The sequence below is a fragment of the Jaculus jaculus genome, chromosome 13 (assembly GCF_020740685.1).
Source record: "Jaculus jaculus isolate mJacJac1 chromosome 13, mJacJac1.mat.Y.cur, whole genome shotgun sequence".
Taxonomy (NCBI): Eukaryota; Metazoa; Chordata; class Mammalia; order Rodentia; family Dipodidae; genus Jaculus; species Jaculus jaculus.
In genome coordinates, this window is record NC_059114.1 from 35,865,656 (window position 1) to 35,882,063 (window position 16,408).

The following is a 16,408-nucleotide window of genomic DNA, read 5'->3' on the forward strand; positions in this document are numbered from 1 at the left end:
GAGGGTCCCTGCAGAGGAGGGAGGACAGGGAGGAGGCTAACAAAGGTACCAACATGGCTGTGTACACACTGTACATAATAAAAAAATAATAATATTATGAAAAAATTTATAGTGAGCATCTGCACATTTAGATTTTACTACTATTATATAACCTTTCATCTCATCTCTTTAAGATATAAAGTATGTTTTGAAATGTACATACTTGGTGAGATGAAAGCTAGTCAGACAGATGACATGTTAATAACTTTCTGTAGTTACGTGGGTATGTAAGAACCATTAGAATGCATTATTTTACTAAATTTTTAGTATCGGTACAGAATTATAACTATAGTTATGGTGAACATTTGATCCTCAGGACTCTGACACAGTTGCAGATTATATGCACTCGAACTTACTTTCTCCCCATTACAAAGATCCACTTTTATATTTATAAACCACCCTTAAATTCTTTTCTTTTCACTTGGCTTTTCATGTAAACATCTGTAATTGCTGAGCCATCTCTCCAGCCTTACTTGACTTTCTAGAGAATCCATTTATGCATTGTCCAAGTAAACTGCAGGCATGAGGGCCTGAGGCAGCTTGAGTGACCTCTGAGTTCCATCCCCTGGACCCACATAAACAACTGGCATGGCTTCACATATCTCCAGCCCTGTCCTGTGAAGGGCAAAGATCACATCACTGGGACTGGTGAAAACATGGCAGACTCTGGGATCAGTAAGAGACTTGGGCTCAAGTAATAAGCGTCAGAAGAGTAACAGAGCAGGAACACCCTACATTCATTTCTGGCCACCACAGATAAAACATACCATAAGGCAGGTGGGGTCATCAGGTACTGTATGGGAAAATATGTATGCCTACAAGACACATACCTCCCCTCCACACGCACTACCACCACACCACATGGAACACACACATGGAAATAATGTGTTCACATGACCAGTTCCAAGACCTCCAGTTGGATCATTTAGAATGAGATAAGCATTTACATGTAGAGTGTGGGTGTTCATCAAATCCATGGATGGCAACCTGAGCTGGCTATCCAAAGAACTGTCTTTTCATCTTAATTTTTCTTCTAACTGGAACTGATTTCTTTTGCAGTTGATGAAAGTTTATATGGACCTTAAGATTCCTTATGTTTTACATAATTTTCTCATTCTACAATGAAACTTTTTATTCTTTAAGAGACTGTGGATCTATTGGACAATTCACATTTGTTGAATACTCACTATTTAGTGAATATTGGTTTACTTCATTCTGTTTGGATGACCCTATGCTATTTCTGTGAGGCCCAATATTGTATGTCTTTAGGTATTGGACAATCCACATCCAATGCTTTAAAGATAGAAGAAAACCCTATTCCATAGAGGAGACATTTTTGGTTTTGTGGTAAGTGCCTTTCTCAAATTAGGAAAAACTGGTATTATGTGATCTAATATTAAACCATACACATCTTAGGATAATAGCAAAACTACATATGTTCATGTTGCCCAAATTCTTTATTATTCTCAAGAAAATTCCAACAGTAAAAGAATGGAATACAGCCAACAATTGAAAATAGTCACAAAATCATGTCTGTACTGAACATGTAAAAGTTTTTTCCGTATAATTATTCTCTAAACAATACAACAATGGTTAGCATAGTATTTACAGGGTATTATGTATTATAACTGCTATTGGGATGGTTTAAAGTCACATCAGAAACTAGAGCATCTGCAGATTTTGGTATCTGAAGGGAATCCTAGAATCAGTTACTTGTGTCTTGGCTTTTCCCCTACCTGCTTGTTCCCATTCAGTGTACTCTCCTGTTGCTTTCATGTCTCTTATGATAATTAATTTTGACTGTAAACCTGAGTGGATTAAAAGTTGTGCCTAGGGCATTAGTGAAACACACTTTTGATTGTTTCTATGCAGGTGTCAGCTGTCCAACAGCATTCTCTTTTCTCTCCTTCCTGATCCTCCAAGATATGAGCAGGCAGCCTCCTGACATCAAGTCTTCCCTACCCTAATGGATTGTTTCCCCTGAACCATGAGCCTAAATAAATCTTTCCTCCCTTAAAACAAATGAAGGGAATGTATTTTTCCATGATCCCATGGTGATTAGATGTTTGATTTTGATCAGGAAAGCATTGTCTAACCTAAATTAATGTCTTGTCAATTATTTTATATTTTATTAGTTTATTTTGTTGATCTTAAAGTAAAAGCATAACTGATATTTCTGCAGAATTTATTTTATTAATAAGCAAATCAAAGAAAGTATACATGGATTGAACTCCCCAAGACTGACACAAATTAGAAGACACGGTTTTATAAGTTTAAGGGATTTGCCAGAGTGGTAAAAGCAGAAGTGAGACAAGAAGAGACCCCAGGCAAGCAAGCACAAAATGCAAGCTCTAATTCAGCATTTTCCATGGTGCTTCAGGTTAATTTTCCCATCACTTTTCCTAAGGATAAAAAAACAAACAAACATGTATTCAGAGCAATATTATAGGTGAGTGTTACAGAGATTGGAGGAAGTTTTAATAATTGCTTCTGTAGATATCTATACTTTTATTCACTAGAGGTTAATTAAATACACTCATATGTTCTGACTGTGAAAAGGAAGAGTCTTAAACAAGAAAATTGTTTCATTGTCTGGAGGAGAAAAGGTAGAAATGAGGAGGCATCATGGCCAATAGAAGATAATGGCATAATTTCATCTTGGCAAAAGATGTAAGAAAGTGAAACAATAATTGACAGTAGATGGCACATCCAAACCTTCCCAGTAACATATGCCTATTAGCTCAACTCTCAACCTACCCCACTGAAATTCTGCTACAAATAATTACTTAAATATGTCATACGCCAATGTGATTAGTATATACTAACATAGTTTAAAACATCTACTTTTAAGCAAAAGTAATTTCAAATAACGAAATCACAACATTATTAAAATAAATTATTATGGACAAAGTATATAATGAAACATCCTAAATCAATGAAAATTAATAATAACAAAGCTCATTTTGAAATAATTTGCCATACAATTTTTGTTGCTTTTCTGTCCTGTGTTTTCAATCCATTTGTCTCAAGGTTATTTCCTGAGCCTATGTTGGAGGTAGGGTAAAACACTCTAGAATACCTCAAGAAAAACATCTACCTGAATCTCATTCTGGAAGCTTATGCTTGCAAGGCACAGGTGTGTTGAGTATAATACTTACACCATTGCCTTACAGAAGGAACATTTATTCCCATACGTCTGGCCATCTGAGCCACAGAGTGGGTTAGATTCCCGAGTGCAGAAGACCTTGGGGTCACGGAATTCACCACAGTTAATCTACAAAGGAAGAACAGTGACACTGACATCAGTATGTCCTATCCAAAAGTCTAATTGGAATAGAGAATTGACATGAAGTACATGAAATAATTGAGACTTTTATTTTCTGACATAGAAACATTATAAGAAATATTTTATAATATTATATTCAGTTCAGAGTAGTTTGGAGTCATTAGTAGTAACTATTTTTAATTATATTAATTTAATCTAATAGTACTTCTGCATTCTATAAGAGTATGGCTGATTCAGGCATTACTTGATAGTGTGAGCTTCTCCTGTGGATGCAGTACCCACTTATTATTACTTCTTGGAAATAACATTTTAATGTCTTTATATTAACTTGATTTATCTCAAAGTTGTGTAGAACTTTGATTTTTCTGCCTAATGTAATAATATTATGTTAATGTCTCCATAAACCCATGTTCAGAAGACTTTAAAATTGTGTTCACTTTTGTGAACATTTCTGATTCATAGTTACTATCCTGAAAAGAGATAATGGCATTTATTTCATTAATACACCCCCTTCAATTATAGTGCTTTCTAGAAAATAATTTTAATATGTTAGTAATATCCTTTCCAATGCAAGGTCAATTGAGTCAAAGCTGGTGCTTAAATGATTCTTGTACTACCATTTCCAGAATATTAGCAATATTAAATATGTTAAACTATACCTCTTCAAATATCATCTGGATAAAATGAAGTGATATTTACACATGGATAGAGGAAAATTGCTTTATTCTTCTGGTTCCATTAACATAATGCTGCCTTATGTTTAGCAATTGTTTCACAGTACTCACTTTTGTATAGATTATTTTAGTGTTGTCTAGCAATATCTCAGAGAGCTATGTTAAATTATATTAGTCAGTTGAGAGTATGGTATGCTGGTGTCCTGGAACAGCAAGTGGCTTAGCCATGGTTGCACACACTGCATCTCATTAATGGTCCAGAATTTCCAGCACTCTTTTAACCACAAAAATAAAGAATGGGTAACTATGTAATATGATGGGGATATTAACTTGCTTTGCAATGGCAAACTTTTTTACTACCTATATTTACCTAACAACATTATGTTGCATACCCTATAAACACAGTTATGTCTTAAAATACTATATCAGGGAAATATATTAAAATTTACAAGGAGAATACTGACAATTTGCATGGGAAAATTATCAGTGAAAGAGTTGTATGTTAGTTTTAAAAATAACATACATATTATTTAATGTAGTTGAGAACATAAATTGCACATTTTGTTAAAATTTGGCATCTGATATTATTGAGATTGGGTAGTATATTCTAATTTTCCCCACTAAGCTGAAATGTAATTCCATCATATCTTGCTCATTCCACATAAGTAAACTTTCCTTTAGGTTTCAAATAGAAATGATCCTGGAAACTCTTCTGAACACATAATCCCCAAGGCACATTATTTTTCAAGGAATTTATGTATTTTATATTTAAGTTATACACATTTGTAGCCTTATGTTTGAGTCAAAAACTGTGAAGTATGAATGACAGTATAATCACATATATTTCATTTGTTCCACAAATATTAAATTAGTAACCAAAATGTAGAAGGTGCCATGCTGGGTGCTGGTCAGGTAAATAATGAGCAATCAATACTCTCTCAGTAAACAGACTATCTTATCTGCATTAAAGAAGCAAAGAAGAGGTCAGAGAGATGACTCAATTGGTAAACCATTGCTAATCATACATGAAGACCTGAGTTTCTTTCTCTAGAACCCATGTAAATGCCAGGATTGCTGGTAAGCACTTCTAATCCTAGCACTGATAAGAAGAAAAAGGTGGATTTCCAGGACAGTCTGGCTCACTAGACCAGCTGAATTGTTCACATGTAGGTAAAGGGAGAGACCATGTCTCAAAGAATAATGTGTAAAATGATTGAGGAAGACAACCAATGTTTTCCTCTAGCCTACGCATGCAAACACACACACACACACACACACACACACACACACACACACACACACACATGCACACATAAAAAGACAGAGAGAAAAGCTGAAGATGATTGTAGCACTATGTGTGGCAAATTCCTCAACTGGATCTAGAACTCAGACAGTAAAGGAAATCAATAAGAAAGTCCCTTACTTGAAAGAGACGATTCTTTAAGCCACCTCTCCCTGGCAATCGGCCCTCTGATCTTGTGACCCAGCCTCCTTGGTCCTTTGGAAAGCAGATATGAAGTGGAACTTTGGGAGAACATTCACTTTGAGGGCTTCCCCACCTTTCCACCCTCTCCAAACTCCCTTATAAACTTCTCCTGCCTAGTGGAAAGAGAATCAGAAGAAGAAAGGATGTCAGTAAACAAAAACAAATTAGTCAACTGGCATATGAAGAAATTGCCCCCGAAAAGATACATTCATACTGCTTTATTATGCTGTTTGAGGATTCCAGAAGTAAGCTGAGATTCGTGTCCCAGAATTTTCTTTACAGTTTGTTGTTTATATTAGCCTAAATGAAGCTCTCAATGCTTGTATCTCAATTTCTCCTTTTTAATAATCTTGTGGACACTTGAATAAACTTCATAAAGTTAGCTTCTTATTTGAGACAGATCAAGAGTGAGGTAAGGGTAGGATTAGACTTTCTCCCTTGGAATTTCCTTTTGTAAAAAAAATGTATTTTTATGTATTTGCAACCAGAGACAAATAGAAGCGAGACACAGTGAAGGGGCCAGCCAGGGCCTCCAGCCACTGCTAATGTACTCCATATGCACGTGCCACTTTGTGCATCTAGCTTTATGTGGGTACTGGATAATCAAACCCAGATCATCAGGCTTTGCAGGCAAGAGCTTTAGCTGCTGAGTGATCTCTTCAGTCCTCCTTTGAAATTTCATGCATGGGAAATTAGGAGACCTAAGAAAGCTGAGATACCACTAAGTCTAACTAAAATATCTCAAAAGTATTGTAATGTTAGAAGGATGTCCTATGTAGATGGAATTGAATTAGACTGACCTGGATTTGAAATTTGCTTCTCACCTATTAGCTGTATTACATTTATAGTTACTTCAATACTTGGTTTAAGTTTCAATGAATGCAACAGAGGGCTGCTATTGCCTACTTTGTGTCAAGTACTGTGCAGAAGACTGCTATCATAAGCACCCACCATAAACATTGTATTACTCTAGAATTGTTTTTAAATTTTGTTTATTTTTATTTATTTATTTGAGAGCGACAGAGAGAGAGACAGAGACAGAGACAGACACACACACACACACACACACACACAGAGAGAGAGAGAGAGAGAGAGAGAGAGAGAGAGAGAGAGAGAGATTGAGAATGAGCATGCCAGGGCCTCCAGCCACTGCAAATGAACTCTAGACACATGTGCCCCCTTGTGCATCTGGCTAACGTGGGTCCTGGGGAATCGAGCCTCGAACCAGAGTTCTTAGGCTTCTCAGGCAAGCACTTAACTTCTAAGCCATCTCTCCAGCCCACATTCTAGAATTTTTGAATCCATCATCAATTATCCTATTTTAATGAGATTTATTTTTATGGTATTTAGATTGATATTGGGTTTAATAAGACATTACATTTCTCTCTTTTTGTCTTCTAACTTCCATACTCCTTCTAAGGGCATGGGTTTTACATTTAATATCTGTCTTCCCCCTTATTGTTCCTCAAAGAACATTGTCTTCTAAAAGACCTGAGGGATTGATTCCTCAGCTTCCCAACTGCTGGTGGACTTAGGCCAGCCACATCTTCCCAAATTTTGGTTTTATCCATCTGTGGTTCTGCTGCCTATGTCTCCAAACTGTATTTAAATAATTTCCATATACTAATTTAATAAAGTCACAGTAATTTGGAAACCCAACTTGTTTTACTTATTTTATTCAAATCCACCAATGTCTATCTTAAAATATAATGGTGAGTTATCCCAAGTACTCCAACAGGAAGTGACTGCAAATAATTGCTTCACAGAGACTTGATTTGCTCATTTTCAACTCTGCTATTCATTTAAATAATCTTTAATGATGTAGTCCCCAAATACAGAGACTAATGGAAGGGCCAGATAGCACTAAAGTTAATACAGTGAGAGTGGTCCCAAAAGTAAGACTTATTCTTTTCAAAGAACAAAGACCTATCTTTTTCTGAAAATGTCTGTCATACTCTTTGATGGTATACCATGATTTCTTTAATGAAATGTTTATCACATAATAGTAGTTTAATTTACTACTATTATATTAATAAATCATTTGATATGCCTATATGGAAAATAAAAGAGAAGGCAACATATTAGTCATTCACTTTAACAGAGGAAAACTTTATTGAAGCATTAACTCCAAAATTCTCTGCAAATATTTTGGGTTCAGCTCCTTCTTCCCTCCCTCCCTTCCTTCCTTCCTTTGTATCTCTCTTCCTTTATTTTTTGAGAAATGTCTCATTCTGTGGTATAAGCTGGCCAATAATCACTCTGTGGACCAGGATGGCCTTGAACTTGCAACAATCCTTTTGTCTCAATCTTATGTTCTGGAATTACAGGCATGTCACCACACCCAGCTATCTTGAGTAATCTCTTTGAAAGAATATGTAATTGTAAAGGTTTGTAATTTAAACCATGGCCTACAATCTCCCATGAGATCATTCATCATGGAGAGAAATCTTGACAATGGCTGAGCATCTTGGCTGGATATGACTTGAGCCAGCATGCTCATCACATTAGTTTCAACTCTTTCTGCCCAACCTCCCTCCAGCAAGCTCAGATTTTATTATATGCCAGTGACATTTGTTCAACTACTTGGAATCCATGTCCAAAATTCCTTATCACTGCAGTTCTTATTTGATCTCTTCCATGAGGATCTAGGTATTTAGAAAGCCATTCATGTGACTCTCAGCAAGTAGACCACAAGACTTGGACACAAATACAAGTACTAGTTCAGTAAATGGAAGATGTTACATGAGATTTAGAAAATATAATTGAAATCCAAGAAATGAAGATCCAAAGAAGAGAAGTAACTTGTATTTTGATGGGAAAATGGGTCAAATTTCAATTGTTTAAGATTTTTGTGTCATGGTTATACCACCATTTATTGCTACTTCATGGGATATGAAGCATGTTGGCTGAGTCTTATGTCCCTGTTGTGTGTTTGCTTTTATATTTGTTTTTATATTATACTGTTCTGTTTTTTTTGTTATACTGTTTTATACCTGTATTTATTTAAACCTATCAGTTTTAAGATACAGCTTTATATAGGAAACAAGTACACATATGTGCATGTTTTCGACATATGCACATAAGTACATTAAATGACATTACTGGAGCTGGCTTAGTGGTTAAGCACTTGCCTGTGAAGCCTAAGGACCCCAGTTCAAGGCTGGATTCCCCAGAACCCACATAAGCCAGATGTACAAGGGGGCACATGCATCTGGAGTTTGTTTGCGGCAGCTGGAGGCCCTGGTGCACCCATTCTGTCTCTCTTTCTCTCTGCCTCTCTCTCTCTCTCTCAAATAAATGAAAATAAACAAAAAAGACATTACCAAATTTTAAGATGCATCTTAATTTATGAGATGCTAATACTGGAAAACCAAACTGTTATGTAATATAATGAGTAAATATCAGGGTTGGAAGTCTTTTCAATATCCTTTCCAATCAGTTGGCAACACTGTCTGGGAATTTGGGTGCTAAGATTTTTGGAAACCCCAACATTAAAAAAAAGAAAAAGATCAAGTTAAAATGTTCAATAAGATACAAAAACAAGACTGGCAGAGTAAAAAGCATGCATTTCTACCAGTTTTTAATAGTTAGATCAAAAAGGTTAAAAGTCATTGAATAAAATTGGAAGAAAAGCCAACAATGAAGAAAATATATGCCTATTCCAGCTTTTAAGCCCCACTTTTATTTAAATGTGAGTATACCAGATTGAGCATCCTGGCATAGAACATTAAACAAGTGTCTTCTCTGTCTCAGATTTCATTTCTATAAAAGAGAATAAAAGCACAAACAACCTATGTCCTCACTCCATCAGAAGTTGCTTTAATTTAATTGTAGTTTTAGGAGGTGAAATATATGCCCCCTTTTCAACAACTGTAGAACTTATAGTATCCAGAACATAAATAACTTCCTAGCCCAAGATCACACAATGAACGTGTGAGATTATGAACATAATTTTATATTCATTTTGCTTTTGTCTATGCTTATACTACTTTGACGAAATAAAAATGGTATTATTAGGCCTTTTTAAGAATATGGTATTCTCAGAGAAATTGTATAATGTTGGGCTGAAGAGATGGCTAAGTGGTTAAAGATGCTTGCCTGCAAAGCCTGACCTCCTGGGTTTGATTTCCAAGCACCCACATAAAGCCAGATGCCAGATTCACAAAGTGGCACATGTGCATCTGGAGATCTTTGCAGTGGCAGGAGGCCCTGGCAGTCCCCTCTCACACACTCACACTATTTCTCATTGCATATAAATATTATTATTTTAAAATATTATGTTCATTAATTCCTGAATTTGGTCTTCCAAATCACTTTTGCTCTTTTACAACACAGATAAACCTCATGTAGGCCAGAGAATACCAGCCAAGCACCACATAAGCCAGAAAAATAGAGAATAGGCACTTACTTGTTCTCCTTGACCAAAGATACCTGAAAAAAAGAAGTAGAAAATCTGAACACTATAGTTTATGAACAAGCAAACAAGTAAGATTTACAAACATAGAAGAAATATATACATCTCTTCCTTTTTGTTGATCACCTCATGAAGTCAAAGAATGCTTTATTTTATTTATTCTATGTATTTTAATTTTATTTTATCCTATTATTTACTTATTTTATATTTTATTTATTCTACAGCTGCTCACTTCTTGAGGACCAGAAGAAACTTGAAAGGTTATGTGTGGATATAAACCATGAAGGGCACATTTTTTGGGGACTGGGTTAAGGTGAAAGAAAATAGTTTCCTCTGTTCCACCATTTGAGGATTAACATCCTTGAGCATTATGTCCTTCCACATGAGATATATCTTTGACATACTCCTGCTCTGGTAAGTTTGGTATATTATTAAAGGTAAGTCTTTCTTTACAAAGAAAAGCAACAGAGGACAGCACATGCTTCCAGGAATGACATTTGTAACCAAATTTTACCAAACTCAGGCTCATTTATCTACCATCTCAGCAATTTATTCAATTCCACATGTGAATGATTTGGCTTTAAAAATCAAGCTTACTCCATAATATTACAAGAATCTTGTATTTAGTTTTGGTTTGTATTTAGCTGTATTTTCTCTTATAACTATGATTAACTACAATTGTTCTTCATCAGCTAAATATCATTGAAAAGTTGTTTTACATGTTCAGCCACGTAAAATCCTTATGGTATCAACATTCATCTGCTGAAGTCACAGAAAATGACCCATAATGCATGCAACGTCTCAGGGCTTTGTCTCACCTCTTAACATTTTATACAGGAAAGAATATCTAAGAGGATTGAAATGTTCCTCTAGTCAACAAGTATAAGATGGGACTGCCCATGGGTCTAAATAACCTAGTGAGCACAGTCCACTAAAATACAATGAAGTAGACTACCAAGGAATGCAATAAATATGTATAAAAAGCTCTATTCATTCAAGTGATTCAGATGTCTAGAAATGAGATCTTTTCATCTCCAGATGAATAATGCATTTTATACTATGACTTTCTTTTGAAACACCTCACATAACAAAATATATAGCTATTGTACATTGTTTAAATTTTAATTATTTGTGTCTTTTAATAGTAATAAAAATAAACAGGAAAGTTTTTCTTTCTTTTGGAAAGGCCAATTATGCATCGTTTAGATTACTTCTTGGGAATAAGCAGCATATTGTGATGTCTGTATAATCTAGATTAAAATTCTAAATTCCGCTGACTTGTTGCAAGTCCTTGGGTTATATTCCTTGTGCCACAGCTTCTTAGAAAAGGGATATGAATTCCTTGCTAAGAGAATCAGAGACAATACATGCCAGGCCGTGGAAGACATGTAGGAAGCAGTATATGCACAGTAAATGACACTTGTTATCATTATGGCCAGCATTATTTTCATCATCAAAATCATCACCACCACCTTTACAGTGCTCTCCTTTAACCAGTCTTTCAAAGAACATCAATGGACTTTAAAAATTGATGAATAGTTATTATTTTCCTCTCTGGTTCAAGGTAAATATGTGTGGGATATTAATTTTAATAAAAAAAAACTCACCTGAGAAAAAGCAGAAAAGAGCCAGAGAGAGGAGCAGAAAGACACCTGGTCTTTTCATGGTGCCAGCTAGCTCCCTCAGGTCAAGGCTGCTATGTTCAGCTTAGGTTGTCTGTCAAGATACTTCCCAGAAAACCCCAAAATCCAAAAACACACTCAGACATTATATAGAGACAGCATAGAGGGAGTTGAGATCTCCACCTTCTTTAATAAAAATCTCTTTCTAAAACCATATGTAGGCCTATACACTTCAGGCATTTATGAGGACCTGTCAGCAGCTTAGAGAAATGCTTCTTGCTACCCCATCAATCTTGAAGTGAAGACAATTATGTGAGTCGCTCCTTAGATCTTATTAATAGAGGATGTCATTTTGTACTGTAACCAGCATTTTCCTAACAGCCTATACATCCCCCTTATTTTCCCTTGGAGGCTTTACTACATTAAAGGGATGACTCACTAGTGGAGTTCTGCTTCCTCCCTATTGCTCTTTCAAACAGGGCACATGTGTTTGTGGGCCACATGAGTAACCACAGGAGAATGGGATTTCTGGGTGTGACTTGGATTGTTTAAACCTTCCAGGGTGCACCTCAGGGAGAAGCCTTCTTTGCTGTCAACAGAACTGCATCAGAATAGGCATTTCCTATGCAGGAATGAGCTGGTTAATGTTTAAACCATTATGGCAGTCTAGTGCATTGTTTTACATTGTGAATCAAAAGAAAGAGGAGAGTCAATGTGTCATTTTTATTGTTTAAAGAAAACTATTTTATGAATTACTGAATTGAATATTTGAAATGTTTAATATTGACTAATACTTTTATTCTGAAAAGTAAAAATAGTGGTCATAATAGAAATCCATAAGATTCAAAATATATATTTTTAAAACTATTTTTATTTTATTTATTTATTTGAAAGCAAAAGGAAATGATAGAGAGAGAAAGAATGGACACACCAATGAGAATGGGCCATCAGCTGCTGCAAACAAACTCCAGATGCATGTGCCGCTCAGTGCAAATGGCTTACATGGGTCCTAGGGAATCAAACCTGAGTCCTTTGGCTCATAAGCAAGTGCCTCAACCACTAAGTCATCTCTCCAGCCCTCAAAATATAGTTTGTAAATAAGTCAGATAAATCCCATAATGATCATGAAATTTTAATTGCAAGATAGATCAAAGGGTGAAGTACTGGAAATCTTTTCAGGGCATAAAAGCAGCAAAAGCATTGTTATTGTCATAACGAGAAACTATCTTGAAGTATAGATTGCTAAGTAAAATATCATGAAATAATAAAACAAGATAAATTATTGGAATATTATATAAAATGTGCCCTACTCAAACATGGCTGAGGAAATCTATGCAGATGTGAACTATAAATTATATCCACATAATTAGCTTTATCTTAAAGAGAACTTTGAGAAAAATATGTATTTCACATACTATTTAACTTATTTCAAGAAATTTGATTTGTTTTTTAAAAATACTTATTTCTGGAAATTTTAATTTATGTAGTTATACATAATAGATTTTGTCTTTCAAGTGATGGGGTGCATTCATTTAACTTTATAATCAATCAGAATATTATTGCTTTGATCAAAGTAAAGTATAACTCTCTTGCTCTTGCTCACTTACTCTCTTTCTTATAAAAAATGCAAAGAAAGTAAAGTGTGATTGAGACAAAAGTAATTTTTTTCATAGTTTTTCTGATAACTTCATAAAATACCTGATAGGGTAGAGGAAAGAGCAAATACATAAAGATGAGTAGAAAAGATTAGAAGGGCATAGTAGTAAAGAACAAATGTAAGTGTGGCAAGAGCTCTAAATGGTCTAGTCAAAGGTGGTGTCACCTCTCCCACTTTCTCTCTCTCTCTCTCTCTCTCTCTCACACACACACACACACACAAAATCTCATAATCAGAATTTCCTGAAAGTTGAGGATCAATGTTAGATACTAAATGCTTCAACCATACCACTGAACAATCAAAACTATTTGAATTCTTCTCTATAGTTTATGGGAAGAAGAGTATGTGAATAGTTTTTTGAAATAGGATAGATTGGAAATATGTTAGGAAATCTATGAAAATTCCTGATATTTATGTAATTTTGCCTATGTGTCATGGTCTTTATCTTTTTTGTTAAATGAGGTAGTACATGGGGCAGTCTTTGGAGTTGAAACATGGCAGAGGCCTGAAGAAGGACTGCTGCTATCTTCTCCTCCTCCTTTTACTCATTCTCTTCCAGCTGTTCCTCATCACATTCATCCTATTCCAGTGTTCCCTCTTCCCTTTCTTTCTCCTATTCCACCTTTTCCTTCTGTGATCATGATATGAGTGCTTGAATTAATCCCTTGACCAAAGCAACAAGCATCCACCAATAATGAAAGCAATGTAATGGCAGTAGTTGGCCATGAGCCATCAGAAATTTCATGATAAGCCAGGCATTGGGGGCACATGCCTTTAATCCCAGTGCTCAGTAGGCAGAGGTAGGTGAGTTTGAGGCCACCCTGAGACTCCACAGTGAATTCCAGGTCAGCCTGAGCTAGAGTGAAACCCTACCTCTAAAAACCAAAAGAAAAAAGAAAAAAGGTTCATAATAGCCATCTTAAAATATCTTCTTCCCTCTCCAAAGTTTCAGTTAAGTAGTTTGCTTCTCTTACCACGTTCTTATCCTGTTTACCTACATGTTACTATGTGTCTTTTTTGACCCACCCTTCCATTCCTCTCTTTCTTCCTCCTTTCCCTGGTTCCTGATAATTTTCAAGAATATTTTATTTCAATAGACATTTCTTACAGAATATACTTCTATCTTTTCTGAATGTTTTGATTTATTATAAGACAGAGAATGGAACCTAGTGTCTTGAACAGGCTAGGCAAGTTCTATATCACTGAGATCTACATTTTGTGATGTAATGCTACCTTTAAAATTTCCCCTACAACACACAACAAGTAACTTTTATTAGTATTTTGAGGCTAGGTGGAAGTATTTTAAACTACTTAAAGGAAAATATAACAAACTTTGGGGAGTCAATTATTCCTTAACTAGAAAGTTTAAGGCTGTAGGTTTACCAGTTAAGGTACTGTGAAGCCGAAGGACCCAGGTTCAATTCCCCAGTACTACGTAAGCCAAATGCACGTGGTAGCACATGTCTGGAGTTTGTTTGGAGTGGCTATAGGCCTGGACATGCCCATTCTCCATTCTCTCTCTCTCTCCCTCTCTCTCTCTCTCTCTCTCTAATAAACAAAAGCAGAAATAAATAAAGAGAGTTGAGATGGTAGAAGCTAAAAAGAAGTTATAAATATCTTATTCACAGGTTATATAATTAATTCTCGTCTTTGCTACTAAACATATAGAAAGCAACAATTTTATTTTTGTTTCCTGGTGTAAAAGAAACATAGGGGAAATTTTGAAGAATCTTAACATTTGAGGATAAATTTCAATATGTTGAATCATAAATTACAAGCTAAAATAAACCAAACAGGTATCAGGAAAAAAATAACAAAAGTGTGAGAGAAGCAATAGACCCTTACTGTCTAGTTCTCATGGGTAACCAAGGACATTGAAAATATCCTGTGTTGTTTGGGGCAGCTGATGGGCCTCCCTGACCAACAGCTCCTGTGGGTGTCCCTAACCCTTCACGGACATTTTCCTGTGGCTTCTTGGCATAGCTTTGTCCACCCGAGCAGAGTAGTATTGCCCGAGCTCTTTCTTAAAAAAAAAAAAAAATCCATAATTTTTTAATTGACTGCTGGTAAAGTAGGCATCAAAATAGCTTATTCATACCATGTTTAGTTTTGTGGGGCCCCCCACTCTGATTTTCTCCTTCCTATGTCTTCCATGTGCCCACTTCAATCTTTCCATCTCCTATACTTTTGTCCTTTTACATGACTCCTGACCCCTCCCGTAAGACCTAGCACCTCCTCCTCCATCCAGGCCTCTTTCCTGCTCTTTGGCCTCTGCTACTGACTCATTTCCTCATACACACAGATGTAACACTTCAAAGCTAGGATCTGCATATGAGAAAGAACATGTAGTATTTGTCTTTCTGAGCCTGCATTATCTCACTTGATATATTTTGCAGATCCATCCATTTTCCCTCATATTTCATAATTTTCTTTTTCTTTACTGCTGAATAAAACTCCACTGTATATATATATATATATATCTCAACTGAACTTCCTTGTCTATTCATCACTTGATGGACATCAAGGCTGATTCCATTTTCTAGCTATTGTGATGAGAGCAGCAATAAACATAGCTGAACAATTGTCTCTGAAGTGGAGAATGGATCCTTAGGGGATATGCCAAGAAGGGGTTTTGCTGGGTCATATGATGGACATACTTTGATCTTTCTGAGAAATCTCCATATTGATTTCCATAGTGGCTATATGAGTTTGCACACTCACCAAGAGTGGAAGAGGCTTCCTCTTTCTGTGCATCTTTGCCATCTTAACTATTCTTCCTCTTTCTGTGCATCTTAACTATTGCTGGCCACAGAAAGCAATTGAATTTGATGATCTTGCCCCACTTCTCAATGATTATTATACAAAGGTACGAATGTCACCACACTCATAATTAGAAGCCAGTCTTTGCAATTTGCAGACTGATAAGTTCAAATTCTTTGACTCATTATGTAACACTCATTTTCTTTACTCCACCATTTACCCTCCCTTCCTTTCTGCTGCACTAAGGTCAAGCTAGATGACATTTCTTTGTTCTACTTCAGTAACAGTGGGAATCACTTTGCAGCATAGTTTGCTATATGAAACTTATAGCAGTTGTCTATTGTCAGGAATCTTAATATGCTATCAAAAATATTCCATTTAGTTCTTTGTATATCCTTTATATTAATCCTCTATCAGAAGTATAGCTGGCAAAGATATTTTTCCCATTCTGTAGGTGGCCTCTTTGCTTA

The 16,408-nt window shown here is 35.7% G+C and overlaps 1 protein-coding gene across 2 annotated transcripts; it reads right to left on the reverse strand.

The window, feature by feature from the left end:
* Positions 1-2,395: 2,395 nt before the first annotated feature.
* Positions 2,396-11,564, reverse strand: LOC101609311 (serine protease inhibitor Kazal-type 6). 2 transcript variants are annotated; one of them, XM_045132008.1, is made up of 5 exons: positions 11,507-11,564; positions 9,894-9,916; positions 5,423-5,497; positions 3,198-3,313; positions 2,396-2,441 (listed from the first exon to the last, which is right to left on the reverse strand). In XM_045132008.1, the coding sequence occupies exons 1-5, from the start codon at positions 11,562-11,564 to the stop codon at positions 2,396-2,398; spliced, it is 318 nt and encodes a 105-aa protein (XP_044987943.1). The 2 variants fall into 2 exon arrangements, with proteins under 2 accessions (XP_044987943.1, XP_004664801.1); XM_004664744.1 differs by lacking the exon at positions 5,423-5,497.
* Between the last annotated feature and the right edge of the window lie 4,844 nt (positions 11,565-16,408).